Raw genomic sequence first — 15,830 nt, forward strand, 5'->3', positions numbered from 1 at the left:
TAGGGACTCTTGTTTTCCCAATCTTCCAGTTCTTTTATCAGGCCTTTTTAAAGAACAGGCACAGCAGTTCGGGGTTTCTGCTTCCCTTGTAACTGAAGTTAAAGTTATCTGTAGAGTTCTGAAGCAAAAAGCTGGAAGCAGTGGGCAGTCTGGTATTAAATGCTTGTGGCAATTTCCTTGAAGTAAAATTTCATTTCCCTTCTTGTTAAACACATCGGGTGGGCTTGGGGCTTTATGAAATCTTTTCTCTTAAAAGGAACCCTGCATGCAGGATAGCTCTATCCTGCAGGTGTAATTTTCTGCCATTCTTAAATTAGCTGTTTGTATTTTTCTTTATAGAACATGGGAAATGAGATTAGCTCGGTTGGGTTAGAGCCTGGTGCTAATAGCACCAAGGTTGTGGTTTCAATCCCCATACAGGCTGTTTACTTAAGAGTTGGGCTTGATCATCATTGTGGTTCCCTTCCAACTCAGAATATCCTGTGAATCTATTAACAAGTCAGCAAGCACCCACTTACCTAAATTTTGCATAGAGTGAGTATCTCATACCAAGCCTTCATGTCTCCCAGACCTAGGGCATGCTTTCACAGTGGGAAGTGCTGGAACCACTTCTGCACAGCAGAGTTCAAAATGTCTGTTAACCTTTGGAGCTACAGAAGCATGCAAAGATGGGGTCTGAGGATCCTGAGATATAAGCTATGTATATATAGCTATGTATATCCTGAGATATAAAGCTATGTAATGCTGAAAATGCTGACAAAATAGAAGGAGGAGGATAAGCCTTCAAACCTGAGGGTACAAGTGGTAACTGCATACACACTTCCAATCAATGTAATTTTGTGCCTGTAATTAATCAGCCTCTGGTTAATTCTTAGTGTTGGGGTCCAAGATGTGCTCATAACCTGTTTTATAATTCTGTTCTTCTTTGTCTCTCCATTAGATGTCCTCATTGGGCAATTGAGCTCTATATTCTAAGGTTAGCTGAAAAATGTAAGATAAAAATTGTGTCTGGAAACTGTATGTTCTCATTCCCTGTCCATGGGCAGGATTCCTTCCCTGACATGACCTTCCTAGCTGAGAAGTAGCTTTCTGGGAAACATTGCTGTTGAGGGTCAATTAAGTTAATAAGGTAGTTTAGTGAAGGTTGTTCTTTGAATTCTGTTGATGCAACTATGTCAGCTGGGTAAGGAGAGAATTCTGCTCTTTCTAATGGTCCTAGGCTAATCATCTTGTACTAATCACAAAGCCATTAATAAGCATGTAGTGGCACTATTCCTCACTAACAGCTCTTGCACCTCTGTTAGGGAGAAGCATGTCACTAGGAGCCTCAGCAATACTAGGAATCCCATCACATTCAGCCTGGCCTGAAAGCAGTGTGGCATTGAGCTGTGTGCTTCTTGAAGATGTGCTGGTGAGGCATGAATTTGGGGAAAGTTGATGGTCTGTGTTAAGTACAAGTTTGTGAGACTGAGCTTCAGCTTTTCTGAGGTTCTCCACACTGATTTCATTAATTCAAATGTAGGGAGTTTTCCCTGTGGATGTCTTTGCCTCACTTTTAACATCGAAGTAAAAAGAATCCCAGAAATCTCTCAAGTTGCCATGTGAAATGTGGTGCATAAAATTGGTCATAGAAGCTGTTGGAACGATGTGGATGAAGGAAGGATAGCCGAGCAACCGATGATAGCTAGTTTAATTTTTTTATAACTATCTGTTAATTTAAAAATGGGTTGAGGAGGTCTTGTATTAATACTGTAATCTCAGTGAGGGAAAGGATCCTCTAAGTATTTAAAGCCATTGTTGCTTTGTGGGTCAATTCAGGTTGATAATGAAAAGTTGAACAGGGAATGAAAGAGGATTATTCTAGTCAGCTGCTTGTTTGAGAGGAGCTGGTTCCACTTGAAGACAGTGAAACACAGAATCTAGCAGGGGTCTCTGCTGAAATATGTATCAGTTCAGCAGTTAATGCTAGGTATGGTGCAATGCTGGCTAATAAAACTGATTCAGATTTTCTCTTTGGCTATTTTAGTATGACACAAGTGACATCTATGAAATTAGTCTGGGTTTTTTAGAAAAAAAAAGGAAAATAATTTGGTTATAAATTACTTTTTGTTACTGAGTTCTGGATGCAAGGAGCAAGTAGTGATATGTGTCCCTGCTAACATATTTCAAACCTTATTCAGTGGAACAATTCCTATAGATGGGGAAAAGAAGGAAGAGGAAAATTGTCCTCTATAGATTTATCTGTTTGTAATACATGAGAGGGACAATTTTTACGTGGTTTACCTATTTTGTGTAGAGATTTGAGTACATTACTGCAAATGAAATGTGTGTTCTGTTTTATTGTCAGGCAGTTGTGCATGAAACTTATGTTTCACAAGGAAATGCTTATTATCCTTATTCTTCCATGAAGAAGCTCTGTCTGGCAATTATGTTAAACTTCTCTAACCACTCCACTGCACTCATTCCAGAGGTCAAATTCTGTAGGCTCTGGTATGAGTAACCCTGTGCCTGCATTTTATGAATGCGTAATGTTTTCACCTGGCCTCACCTCTTTAGTGTGACAAACAAGATACATTATTGAAGTTACCTGAAAATCTGAAAAGTTTTGAACCATCCTGAGTGATGCTTTTGTCATGCGTACAGCAGAAAGGAGTGAGCATGTGTGAAGTGGGGAAATTCTTGTCTGGGGATCCTTGTATAAACTCCTTTATTTTGTTTGGGAGTGAATGAAAGGCAGATGCCACTGTGCTGTGCAAATATTTGACCTGTTGAAGTTGGCACAGCTTACCAAAGGCTTTGCTGGTTTTTAGTCTGTTTAATACACTGTGCACAAGTGACATGTGAAACCATCTTCCCTGGAACCACATACCAGGGTCCAGGGACAAATCTGCATCCTTCATTTTGTCAGGTCTTGTTTGAGGACTCTGGTCCCTCCTGCCTTGTTCTTGCTATGTGATGTGAACCCGGTCACATGTAGTACAGTGACTCCAGCTCATCTCCTTTCTTTTTGGTGTTGATGACCTTCTGGCCGCATACAGCTCTCCTTACAGCAGCTATGAAGAGAAACACCTAGTCTGTTCCCTTTTGAATTTCTCAGACCTTCTTTCCATATTGCTTTGCTGCCACAAGGGGGTAGTGTTGCTTCTGCTCCTTTCTGTCTCCTTTCCTAACCTTAAAGTTTCCGAGTTCATGTTTGAAGGGCAGCATGGGGACCCTCCCCACTCCCAAACGGCGGCTTATGTCTGTAGTTACCATACAATTGCAAGTTCTTCAGTGTTTGGAGAAAGGCGTAAATGCGGGGATCCAGACAGGAAATGGCTCTGTTACAGAATGCAAGCAAGAGAGGAGCTTATCCTTTTGGCTTTTGTAAGGGTTTGAAAGAGATAGATGTGGATCTAAGGTGAGGCAGGAATTTTGTCTTTCTGATGTAAATGCTCATGAGTTAGAGCTCTAAAAGACCTCCGCAGCCTTGTAGAATTAGTCTGGACTTGTGGTTTTGTTTTCATTTTAATGGCTGTTCACTCCCTTGGAGGACTTTTGTATTATGGAGCTTGTTTTCTGGAGGATTGCTTGGCAGATGTTGGTTGGAGTCTGGGCAGTCACTTTTTCCCCAGGGCTCTCTGTATTCTCTTCTTCAAGTATGCCTTGAGCTATTACCTGAATTTTGGAGCTTTTCCATAAGGCAAAGAATATGTTTGGGGATTCTTTGTGTTGGGTTTGTTTTTTTCCCTAGTACAAATGGGTATGATTTGCTCAATGCCTTGAGGGGATGCCTCTTCCTGCTCTAAGTTGTAGATACAGTGCTGACTTCTGATCGAATTGAGACCAGTCTATGGTTAAAGCAGACTGACAGGCTAGGAGCAACCCCATTCTTGCCCAACAGTGATCAATGCTGTATATGAAATGGAAAAGGGTACAGTCACTTTTGCAGCTTTTTTGCAGTTTTTGTTCCTGAGTTCATGCTGGCAGATCCTGAGCTTCTTATGTGCAGCTCTGGTTTTTGGTGTAAATGACCAGGGCTGATCGGATCTCTGCATGTACTGAGTTCTGGTAACTTTCTCACTGTGCAAAGCACTGAATGAGAGGGTGTATGTGTCTCACATCCTTGCTTTAAAAACTAAGCGACCAGAACATTTCCTTGTCCCCTGCCATGGATGCAGAATTGCCTGGGAAGACACAGTTCTGTGACTAACATTTACCATTGAAATCAGAGAGGAGGGTAGTGCTACTCACTTTACTTTTGGGGGGAGAGGAACTAAAACAGGAGGGAATTACCTTATATAAATCTACAAATGTCTCATATGGTGAAGGCAGAACACATACCTAGTGTATTCTGCCTTTTGTTCCATTCCTTATTTCTCAAAATCCTTGTAGTTGCTATTTTTTTTCCTAATCGCTTGCAGCAGTTGTGGCTTGCTTATTCAAGTCTTTAATATATATTGTGGCAGTGGTGTTGAGTTCACAGAGAAATGGAGGAGAAGGGCACACCTGAGCTGTGGGGAAGAGTCTGGCTCAGACTGCACATCTGTGGGAATGTGGCCTGTGCTAAATCTAAATAGACCTACCCAACATAATTTTCTTGACTCTTTTTGTTCAGACCCATTATTTGTGGAAACCTTGCTAGCCTTGTGTCCTGCCATTTGTAGTTTGCGCTCAGTATTTTGTTTAAAGTTATGGTGTGTAGACCTTACTGGTGCTGTGGAAAGAAGGATTTTTCTTACAAGCCTTGTAGGCTCCATGTAAAACTCTGATAGTTTTGGAAGAGTTTATGCTGGGCTGTTATCAGGCTTGGTAAGAAATAATTCCAAAAATGCTTTGTTACTATTCTTGAAAATGGTGGTGATAGAGATAAGTAATATCTCAGCAGTTAGGGAGAGTATAGGGGTAAACTGAAGTTATAAATGGATTTGCCAGCAGAGAGAAGAGGTTTGGGTTTGTGCTTGGGAAGATGTGCTTGAGGAGAGAAAGCCAGAACTGTGTGATATGGGAATGATTTCTGTAAACATTAGCCAGGACATGTTAGAGTGAACAAAGACCTTATTTGTTGTCTGTTGTGAGCATAAAGTTAAATGATAGTCTGAAGGTGACATGAGCATTCAAACATTACAGTTAGCACTTTTTATGTGTGAGATGTGCAGGCTGTGGACAAACTTAGTGAGTATTGTTTGTTTGGCCTTTACGAAAACTGGAAAATACGAATTCATTTTATCATGAGACTGTAACCATAGCCTGAGCTATAGGAGAAGCTGCCATGATAGCTAAATGGTCAGTTGATGCCTGTGTGAGCTCTGAGGTAATTACAGTCACTCTTCCAGCTTTGTAGGTTTTTCCCCAGACCAAGCCTACTGTCTCTGTGTGGGCAGGAAAGATTGTTTTACAGAACTTGTAAAAGTTTGAGCTCTTTAGTATGCTGCTAGTTATGTGGAAAAACATGTGAAAGAAGTGCCTGTTTTCTTGCACAAATATTCCTTCCCCTGCCTTTGCTAGTTTCCTGATTTAAGAATAATGTAATGTTGCTAGACCCCTATTCTTCTTCACTGAGAGTTGGTGGGCGAGAAGGATGATGCCTTGTGCTTTCCCTTCTTGCAGTAACTGATGGAGGTCACTCCCTCTGCTGAGTTTCCCCCAGTGCTTTGGAAAGCTGGACATGTACCTGCAGCATTCGCCAAGCTTGCAGAAAGGCGTAAGCTGCTGGTTCTTTTTCTTGGCCTGAATTTAAATATGCAGCAATGACTAGCAGACTAAAAGAAATTCATTTCCCCATGTTCCTCTTGTAGAAGCTTGACTTGCAAACTAGGCAAGTATAGAAATAACTCCTTCTCAAATACCTTCACTGTATTTTCCCACTTGAACCACTGTCCTTATTCCACCCCTCTTCTTAGTCCAGGCACAACGAGACGTTTACCTATAAAAGAAATGGGTAAAATTTGTTCCTCTGCAGTCTCCAGGTAATAGAAACATCTTTTCCTACAAGTGTCTTTTCTGTGGGAGCTGTTCTGGAGTTTCACCTTCCACATTGTGGCATCAAGGAAGCTTACTGAATTTGAATTAAAGTGATGTTTTACTGAGAATGGAAGAGGTATATGCTTCCAAACAGGCAATTATTTTTGCTTTGATTGACATCTAGAATTAGGTGTGGTTTTGGGGTTTTTTGGTGGTGGTTTTTGTGTGTGTATGTGGGTTTTTTAATTGGGTTGTGGGGGTTTTTTTTGTTTTAGTTATTTGTGTGGGTAGGTGTTGATTGTTGGTTTTTTGGGCAGGTTTTTTTGTGGGGTTGTTTGTTTTTTTGAGGAATGCATATATAAGGACTGTAGACCAAAGATCTTGAATAAACACAAATTGCTCAGAAGTTTAAAGACAGCTGACTTCAAACAGATTCGAGGATACTACAAAACATATCAGTTCTCAACTTTCCTACAGAGAGGGAAGAAGTGTGAATAGCTTCCCGCTCTTGAAAGCCATCCTTTGTTAGAGTGTCTGTCTCCTCTGTTGTCTGTGCATACTTTCCCTGCAGCCACCCTATCCAGCTGCTGCAGGGTGGGCAGCATGTCCAGACAGGCTCACTTGACCAGGTACAGTCGCTTGTCTTCTTTTTCCCTATGCGTCTTGAGTTCATGTAATTGTATTCTATCTAGGGGATGATGCTCAGCTTATGATTAATGGAAGTCTGTGACATGCTTAAACTATCTGTGATTTTTAGAGCTTATAGTCTGGCTTCAGGTAAGTCACATTAAAACAGTGTCTAAGTTTCAATTTGGTTTTAGTTTTTGCCAAGAAACAAGTTTTGGGCAGGCTCTCAGACCTTCTGTTTCAGATTTTCTTGCTCATCTAAAAGCTCTCTGCAGCTTTCTTCACTGTGGGGAAGAGCTGGAGATGTTGGCATTGTAGTGTGCCTTTTTATTGTAATACAACCCCGTAATTTTTAGATATGCATTCAATTTACATGTACTTCATGTGTGCTCTCACTCTTCATGCTCTTTAGAAATTCTCACAGTGTGGTGTGTCTGGGAACAAAGTGCCTGTATCAAATTATTTGCTTATTACAATAAGAATCTGGGCTGGAGAACTTGCAGTAGGGCAGCATTCATCTAATCTGTGGGCCTGGAGCAAGAGGAGAGAGGGAGACCTGTGATCTGACTCAGTAATACAACTAACCAAAAGAGTGATGACTCTGAATTTCTCCAGTTGAGCTGTTCTGGTCTGTTGAATAGCTAACATGCATTTTAAACATTTTCCACGTACATATTTAACTGATTGCACCAAATGGCTGTTTGTGTGATGATGTAAGTGACCTCCTCCCTTGCTCTTCTTGAGAGAGCACCTGCTGAAACTGAAGGCTGTAAATAAACAGGGTTCTTTATCTGCCAGGAAACTGACTCATTTTTCTGCTTGAAATGCATTAGTATGAAATCATTCCCATCTTCCCTGAAGTGGGAAGGCTGGACTAAGTGACTGAACTACCCTGCCAGTCATTTGTTGACCTGACTTTTTTTTTTACTCCAGTGTGAGCAAGAGCATTTTAAAGGGGTTGCTTGATTGGTGAGGAGACCTCTGTTTTCACAGCGTTAGAAAGCTATGATAACAGTATGGCTTCTGCCCCCTCAAGAAAGACACCTCCTCTTCAATTCCCTATGGAGAAACATGAGTCGTATGTAATTATCCCAGAAATTGACGCAGATCTGTGTGTGTGGGTAAGCAGAGATTTCTGCTGTCCACAGAGTCTGTGGTCTTGGGAACTCCCAGAATGAGGAGAATTTGAAGGAGTCGTACAGATGAAGGTAGGCAGAAGAGCCCTCAGAAGAATAAAGCTGTCTGCAGGCTGAGGGAGTTCAGTGTCTTGGCTATGTTCTGGCCATGCTTTTAAACCTTATGATAACTAGAAACCCATACTGTCTAGCTGAATTTCTGGTATAATGGCATGTTGTTAAGGGTCTAGGTGGAGAAATGCGATGTCTCTCTTCAGCTTGGTGTGGGTACCTGCCCCGTCCTGAGCACTGGTGTGAAACTGCCACTTGTGGAGCAAAATAGCATGTGCAGTAGCTTGAACTGATTTTTATTTCTTTTCCCCTCCTGTCCCTCAAGCTTTGCCCCTGCAAAATGGAAGTGCAAGATCTTTCATTGTTCTTTTCATGTTGGACTTACTGCCAAAACTAATCAATGCTTCTTGCTGTAGCCGGTCTTGACTTTTTTAATACCTGTCATGGATGTGTGTTCCCTGTTGCTTGTTGAAATGATGAACTATCATTCCCCAGATGCTGTATGATGAGGACCTCTCCATAATGCTCATTCATATTTTGTTCTGATGCATGGCCTTTTTCAGCAGGTGAAGTAATAGATTAACAGTGCATCCTTGAGTCTTCTTAAAAGAATCTGCCGCTTTATGTAAGGCGACCCACTTTCCCTGTGATGAGCTCTAAAGTTGCTGTGTAGTTCTTGCAGCGCAAGGTGGCAAATGGAAATTGGAGTTCCTAGTCCAAGAGGAGAGGTACAGTAATAGCACAATTCATCATGTGGTATTACTTTCTAGTTACATTGAAGTAACTTTAAAGGGTTAATTAACCATGTTTTTTCTTGAAACTCTGCCCCCCATCTTCTAATTAGGAGAACTCAATACCCAGTGCTCATTTCTGCTGTTCAAACTCTTACCGACACTTCCTTGTTTTGTGTAATTGTGCACTTTTTCTCTGCACTCTTTCCCATGTTGGCTGAAGACCTTAAGTGCTGTCTCTTTTATGAAGAGGAAACACTTTCTGTGATAACTTCTGCCTTATGTCAGACCTACTCCTCTGAACAACTCTGCACATCCACCTGGGGAGGATGTCTTCTCTGTCCCTAGTTGCACCTTCAGAGTTAACACAAGTTCTTTCCCACAAGCAGGCCAAAGTGTTCTACAAAGGCTGTGTTTGGAAGTTTTCTCTGATCACATATTGAATCTTTGGTTTCCCTAAAAAAAGGAAATTATTTTGTAAAGGTTTCTCATTGTATGGAATAACTTGAAAAAAAAGGTGATGAAAAGGATGCCTAACAGGGTTTGGATAGAAAGACAGCCACCAACTCTAGTTCTCACTGAGGATGAGTTGTTTGGCACAGATGTGAGCAAGGGGATGGAGAAGCTCACTCCAAACTGTAAAAGTGACTGTTGAGGTTTTAATGAGTAGTGATATTTTCAGGTTATTTATCTCTTGCAGATGGTTAGAACTATCTTAAGAAAAGCTTGATCCTTTTGTTTGACTATATTTTCTCTCTTAATCATCTGTTTCTGACCTGTCTTAATCTGGTCTTGATGCCAGGCTAAATATGTCTAACCATAACCATGTGAAAGCTGAAGCAGTCTAGAAATGTTAGCTTAGAGGTATCAGAGCAGATTATGTTAAGAACTTAATTTTAGAACTCATTTTTTCAGGCAATCTTTAGAACTGCATACTGATTGCTTTTTTATTTTGAGCTTGAATATGAAACTGGTGAAGAGCAATAGTGTTTTTATGTTTGACAAGGATTACAAAACTTTTATGGAAAATGAAGCTATGGAACAAAATGCTTGATGGTTTCTGCTTACGTGATTTCAATTTGCTTTTTGAAAGTAGGCAACACAATACAGATGTCTGAAATAATTTTTTCCTATTCCTCTGAGGAAAGGGAAAGAAAGAATATCCAAGCCAGTGCATTTGGTTGTTTGAGATTTTTATTTAAAATAGTTTTCTAGTGCTCTATCAAGGCTATAATTGATCTCCAGGAATGAATTTGATTCATTAACAGTTGAGTTCAAGGTTTGAGGGAGGGTATTGGTGTTGTTGGACACTGAAGAACATTCACCTGTTTTCATGCTTTAGCTTTCTTATTATCTTTAGGTTACGCATTGCCTAGCTGTAAGAGGAAGATGATTGAAGGGAATCTAGATTTAAACTGTTGCTATTCTTTACCTTTTTATGAGAAACCGCAGGAGCACATTCACAGGGATGAGTGCTCAGGGAACTGAGAGCTGGCTGTAAGTTGGGGGCTGAAAAAGTGATGTAATATGTAGTGTGATAATTTTCACCTCCAAATGGGCAGTATGCAGTATAAAAGTCTTTTCAGGGAAGACATAAAGCCAGGGGAGGAAAATCAGAGGCTGCCAAGAGTCATCAATATATTTTTCCTTCAAAGGATAACTAGGAATTTTCTGTTTAAAGCTCTGCTCGGCTCTGAAGGCTGGGAGTAGGGGAGGGGTAGGTGTGATTGCTGTCCTTAGAGTGCTTCATTTTATTGGTTTTCCCTGGTTGTTGGTGTAGAGCAGCTTAGGAGGATGGCAGCTGACTGAACACCCCTTTGATTCTAAGGGAACAACCTCAGTGCTGTTTGTTAACACCTCCCTTTTTTGGGGAAGAAAACCCTTCCCTCAGTGTCTCTTGGAGTAGCGTTACTCAGTAAAGCTCATGCTGTGACAGCAAATCTAAGATGTGGTGTAGGGCTGCATATCCTTAGAAACTATTACTTAAAAGTTAAATTTGCTGTAGTTAAGTGTCGTTTCAAAACCTGCTGGAATGAATCGCTCTGTCCCAAAAGGTTTTGGTGGTGATGCTCATCCCTGTGGGGAGAATGGGGGTGTAATCCAGTGGCTGATGTGCTATGAGGAGATTGCTTCATGACCTTTTTTCCCATTGAGCTGCAGCTTCTGGCATTCAGCTTCATTCCTGAAAATTATCCCTTTTCTGCTTATGATGTCTTGTATCTGTGCACTCTTTCTCTTTCCCTTCTCTATAGGTGTCCTCTAACTTGAAGTCTGCTTCCTTTACCCCCTTGCTAGTGATTGCTGCAGACCTGAGTTAACAGAGCAGGTGTAGAGCAGCAGTTCCAGAGCTGTTGATGTCTGACAGAAGAGGAACCTGATCTTAATCAGAGAGTTGAGATTTCAGTGCTGCTGAACAGAGCCAATTTGTATCCTGTAGTAGTTTTAATAAAAAAAATAAACCCAACAAAAAATACAATCCCCCTCCTTCTAATTTAGCAAGCTGGAACAGAAGCATCTTTTAGGGTGAGCAGAGTTAATTTTCATCATTTGCAGGATTGACTGACAACCTGGAGGATGATAATGGGTGATTTTTTTTTTTCCTGGTAAGCGGGGGAAGAGAGTAGAAATTGCAGTTTCTCTGCTAATTCTACTTTATATGTCACTTGTGACAATTTCATATTGTCTAGACAGAGATAGTGGAGCAATTGCTTCCATAGAACCTAGTGTTAGCCTGTTAAATATCTGGATAGCAGAAATGGGGAATGTGGGAGAGGAGGAGGTTGCTGTAAGCTGCAGAAAGGATTCAGGAGTCAAGCATGATCTGCTGAAATGTTTCAAAAGGAGATACAAGCAATATGTATTTCTGTTCTCTCTTTTCATGCTTCTCCTTTGAAAACTTAAATGTTTAGTGGCTAACACTTTATGGCAACAGCGCTACTTCTCTTCATCCATGAATTATCTTTGTCCTCCTTAGCAGAATTGCTCCCAACCTTACATTTTCTGTGGTAGGATATTGGACTACCTTACACTTTGGCTTTACTGAAAACAAATAGTCTGTGTCTCTTTTGGGATTTCGGGTGCCAGAAGCTATGAGTGTGACACCAAAAACTTGGCAGAATGCAGCATGACTTACTTTAAGAACATTTATCTGCATCTTCCTGAGGGACAGTGGGTTACATTACCAGTAACACAGATGAGACACTTTGATGATTATAGCAGTGTATCTATTATTGACCCCATTTGACAGTACTAAATGCATTTGGATTTGTAACTTTGGGACTCAAGTCTAGAATGAGTTAGTTAAAAATGGATTTTATTTGTGCTTAGTACTCAGTCTCAGCACAGGTATTGTTATTCTTTGGAGCATTAAGCAGAGATGGTCTGTCTGGATCTCTTGATCCAGAGCTTGCTTGTTGCCTTAGTTTGGATTTTTTGCCTGTTATGTGTATTTATATCTCTCTGTTCATTGCTCTGTGATCTGAGAGGGCAGAGTTGTAGGATAATTAACTACTAATCAGACTTAAAATCACCTCTGGCTTTTAGCAGTTACTGTTAACTGAAATAATGATCTTTGTCCACATGATTTGAATGTGGCCTTAGCATGTGGCCTGTGTGCCTCAATGTGAGGTAGTACAGGAGCTGGATTTGTTCTTGACAGGCTTGGAAGGCTCTACTGGAAAAGCCATCTTGACTGAGACCATTCAGCTCTGACAGTGCAAGCTCAGAGGGGGTTCTGGGGAATGTATTTAATGGAGTGTTTGCAATACTGTTCCTTACAACCCAGTAACTACTGGTCTTCCAAGGGAGCCCTTCTAGTGAAGGAGATGCTCCTGCTATAGCAGCTTCTGTTGCTGCATGGGATGGAGTTGCAGCCTGTTCAGGTAATGTCACAGGGCTCTTGAAGCCTGGAGGAAGTCTCTTTACCTGGACACTTGGCCATCCTGTGGCTAAGGCAACTGTTGGTTACTAAGGTAACCTGTACCCATTCTCATCTGAGGTGCCAAGTACCTGCTATCATAGCAAGACTCTTCAAATATATATTTCAAGGATCTGTTGCAGTGTAGTGGTGAGAATTCTAGATTCCTGAAAGTGGTGTTCCAAAGCCAAGCAGAGGGCCTCCTGGCAGACCCACACCAAGTTACAGTGGTGTTCTCTGCTTAGTATAGGTTTTGATTTCTTTCAGCATAGCTGCTGGATGCTTTCTGAAGGTGATCCCTCAAAGTCAATTATCATCTTAGACAGCTGCCAGTTTTTCTAAAGGTGAGAAGAAAAATATGGGTGGAGAATACCAGAAAACTTCTAATAGTGTTTGCTAGGCTGTGCAGCATGTACTGGTCATCTTCCCTTGTGGCTTTGATTTTACTGTGTCACTTAGTGGACAGATACTGATGGGCTGAGAAAGGAGGTGGGATGTGTAGTGTGTAGGCATCAAGACTTTTTACAGGGTTGAGTTTGATGATTATTTGTGTGTACATATTATCAGAACACCATAGGCATTGCTCACATTAGGAGGAAGCTGCTGTTTCTGTTTCAGGTCGTGACCCTGTCAGAATCTGCATGCTCTGGAAGCTCTTTCTCCTTGGCTAAGTCCAGTGGTCAGGCAGGATGTTCCAGTAGGGTGGCAGCCTTGGCATATCCATGTTGCATGTAAATTGCTGGCTTTGGAGCAGCTTATAAAAGCAGATATCTCAAAAGCATGTTGCTATTGCAGTGGCAGTAACCTAGTCTCAGAACCAGTGGTTTAGAAGGGACCAGCTGCCTAAGTAGGTAGAATATCCCTTCTGCTAATTTTAATCTGTCTACCTTTCCCCTAGAAGGAATTAAAGCAGTTTATATGTGATGCAAGTAATAGGTAGACCTGTATAGCTCACAGGTGTAGGACTTCAGGTATACCTCATAAACACTGTTCATTCTGGATTGGCTGCTTTTTGCACATATGTAGTTGGAGCAGAAGGAAGGGTTTGGTAAGACAGAGTTAAAGTATAAGGACTTCATGAATCCCTTGGTTACCCAAGATATCTGGCAGTATTGAATGTTAGAGCTTTTGACTCAATAAGCTAGGAACCAGGAGAATTAGTTAAACTCAAAGTTTGAGAGATTTAATAAGTGTTCTTGAATAAGGCAAATGGTTGCCAAACAACTTCATGCTAGAAAGGACAGGATTTCTTGCCTTACGCATAGTCCCAGTGCCTTGCAGCAAGTTTCTCAAGCTGACACACACCTTTCTAACTGGGAAGCTGAAGCAATCTCTCGCTGTTTTCTGTAGTCTAGATCTATAATGTAAATTAAAGTTTTTGGTTTTTTTTAATTGCTGGAAGACTGTAAACATTTTTCTTGAGATCCTGATGGGTAGGCTTCTGCTAGGAAAAAAGACGTCTCATTTGCAATTCTGCTGTCTTTATGTGTCTAGAAATGGGAGATTGGGTGTGGATTTTATCTGGTCCTTCTTCCTGCTTCCTGTGTTGATACTGGCTTTCCTGCACTGCAAAGGCTAATGGATTATTATGAGTGTGGGTCTAAAGATTCAAATCTTTCTCAACAGCTGCGTGTGTGAATGAGTAGAACAGATGTGGTGTTGGACCTCTTTGACTTTCAAACCACAACCACTTTCATTAAGTTACAGGCTAGAAAACAAAATTTAGCAGGAGTTCTGAGGTAGAAAGACTTGAAAGGGAACTCAGCAATCTTATAAACATGAGAGTAGTTTTTTCCACTTTCTGTACCTGCTCCAAATCATCTCTCTTATGTTAATTTAATGGCTGCAACAGGCCATGAATCAGTCTTGAAACAGTGCTGTCCTCTGGTTTATGACAGAAGCTAGACAGAGGTGCACGTAGAAGCCAGGGTGGGGGGCTGCTATGTTCCTGCTCTATACTTTGGATTCTGCTGCCTTCATGACTCAGTCTCACTTCTTGGTTATCCAGGCTGTCTGGCTACATTTGCATACATTTATTTCTTGAGTGAATATTTGGTATCTCTCCCTGTGGCTGATTACAATATAGAGGAAAAGAACATTTTTAATTTTTGTGGTTTTGTAGAAAACCTCTCTTTCAGAGACTGCAACTAAGATTCAAGATCTTACTATGGATAGACACGAGTGGTGCCCTTAAAGTCCACATGTTAACATGTGTGTTCTTTGTCCCCTGCTCCCTGGCCCATTCCATTTGTAGCAACCTCTGAGTAGGTAAGAATTTGACAGATGGCCAATGTAGTGGTAGTGTTTATGGACCTAATACATTGGGATTTGTCTCCAGAGAAGTGACATCTATCTCTTTCTCTGGAACTTGGAAGCAGCTATGGGACCACTCTTCTTCCTTACCTGAGGTGTTCTTTCTCCTGTGCAGTGAGAATATAAAACTTTGAATACCTGTGTGGTGAAAACACTTATGCAATCAGTGAGTGGTTCAGTATGTTGCAGAATTCTCTGCACTAGTGATAGAAATAGTCTTAAGAGGTTTCAGAAAGTAGGTCATATATAAGAGGGATGTTCCTGAATGGTCTTTGATGTTGTAATTTGTTTTTCCTTTTTAGGAGGTTGCTGGAGTCTTCTCTCATTTCATTATCTCGCTATGATGGAGCAGGATCCCGGGAACATCCAATCTACCCAGATCCAGCCAGGTAAGATCTAAATGCAGTCTAAAGGCATTTAAGTTTTACATGCAAAAGCATAACTTCAGTATAACTCACTGAAACCTCTGGCAGTGGTTCTAATATTGGACTTACCTCTTTCTTAATGATTTGTCGTGGGGAAAGAGCAAAACAAGTGAGCAGATGCTCTTAAGTCTGGGGGAAGTGAGGAAAACAGGAAGGAATTACCATCAAAGTAAACACATAAGAATTCATTAAATCATTTGGGATGGAAAACACTAGGTGGCAAACAGGTCCAACAGTAAATGAGCTGTATCAATATATTAAAAATCTCTTTTGAAGAAAAATGAATTAAAAAACAAATAGTCTCGAATGCAGTAAAGGGAATTAGGAGCTAGTGTGAGCAGACAACGTGCTTAGAAGCATGAATTGCATAAATGTATCTGTACAAGAGAGAGCATAGCCAGAAGGTTATGTATACTTAACTAAGAACAAAATACTGACAATTATTTTTGAAAAGTCATGAATCATTGACATTAGGCATAGAAACACCTGTAGTGCTGCTTAATCTTCAAAAGAGGTGGGAGTGTTTCAGAGGACTAGCAAAAGCAAATGTGGCAGTTATCAAAATGGAAAGAAATGATCTTTGCAGTTTCTATTTAGTGTATTAAGAAAGCAACAGATGGGATAATGTGACCCAAAGACTCTGTCAGAAGAAATGATAGAATCGTGAACAGCAAGCGGCTTTGGAAAC

General features: G+C 40.9%; 1 protein-coding gene across 5 annotated transcripts in view; it reads left to right on the forward strand.

Moving 5' to 3' along the window:
* AMBRA1 (autophagy and beclin 1 regulator 1) overlaps positions 1 to 15,830 on the forward strand; it is a 128,033-nt gene that overhangs the window by 17,846 nt on the left and 94,357 nt on the right. For all 5 annotated transcript variants that reach the window (XM_030240230.2, XM_030240232.2, XM_030240233.2 and 2 more), the window contains one exon: positions 15,020 to 15,106. In XM_030240230.2, the coding sequence (XP_030096090.1) occupies positions 15,020 to 15,106 (87 nt within the window). The remainder of the gene's footprint in view (positions 1 to 15,019; positions 15,107 to 15,830) is intronic.

The sequence above is a fragment of the Serinus canaria genome, chromosome 5 (genome assembly GCF_022539315.1).
Source record: "Serinus canaria isolate serCan28SL12 chromosome 5, serCan2020, whole genome shotgun sequence".
Classification (NCBI taxonomy): domain Eukaryota; kingdom Metazoa; phylum Chordata; class Aves; order Passeriformes; family Fringillidae; genus Serinus; species Serinus canaria.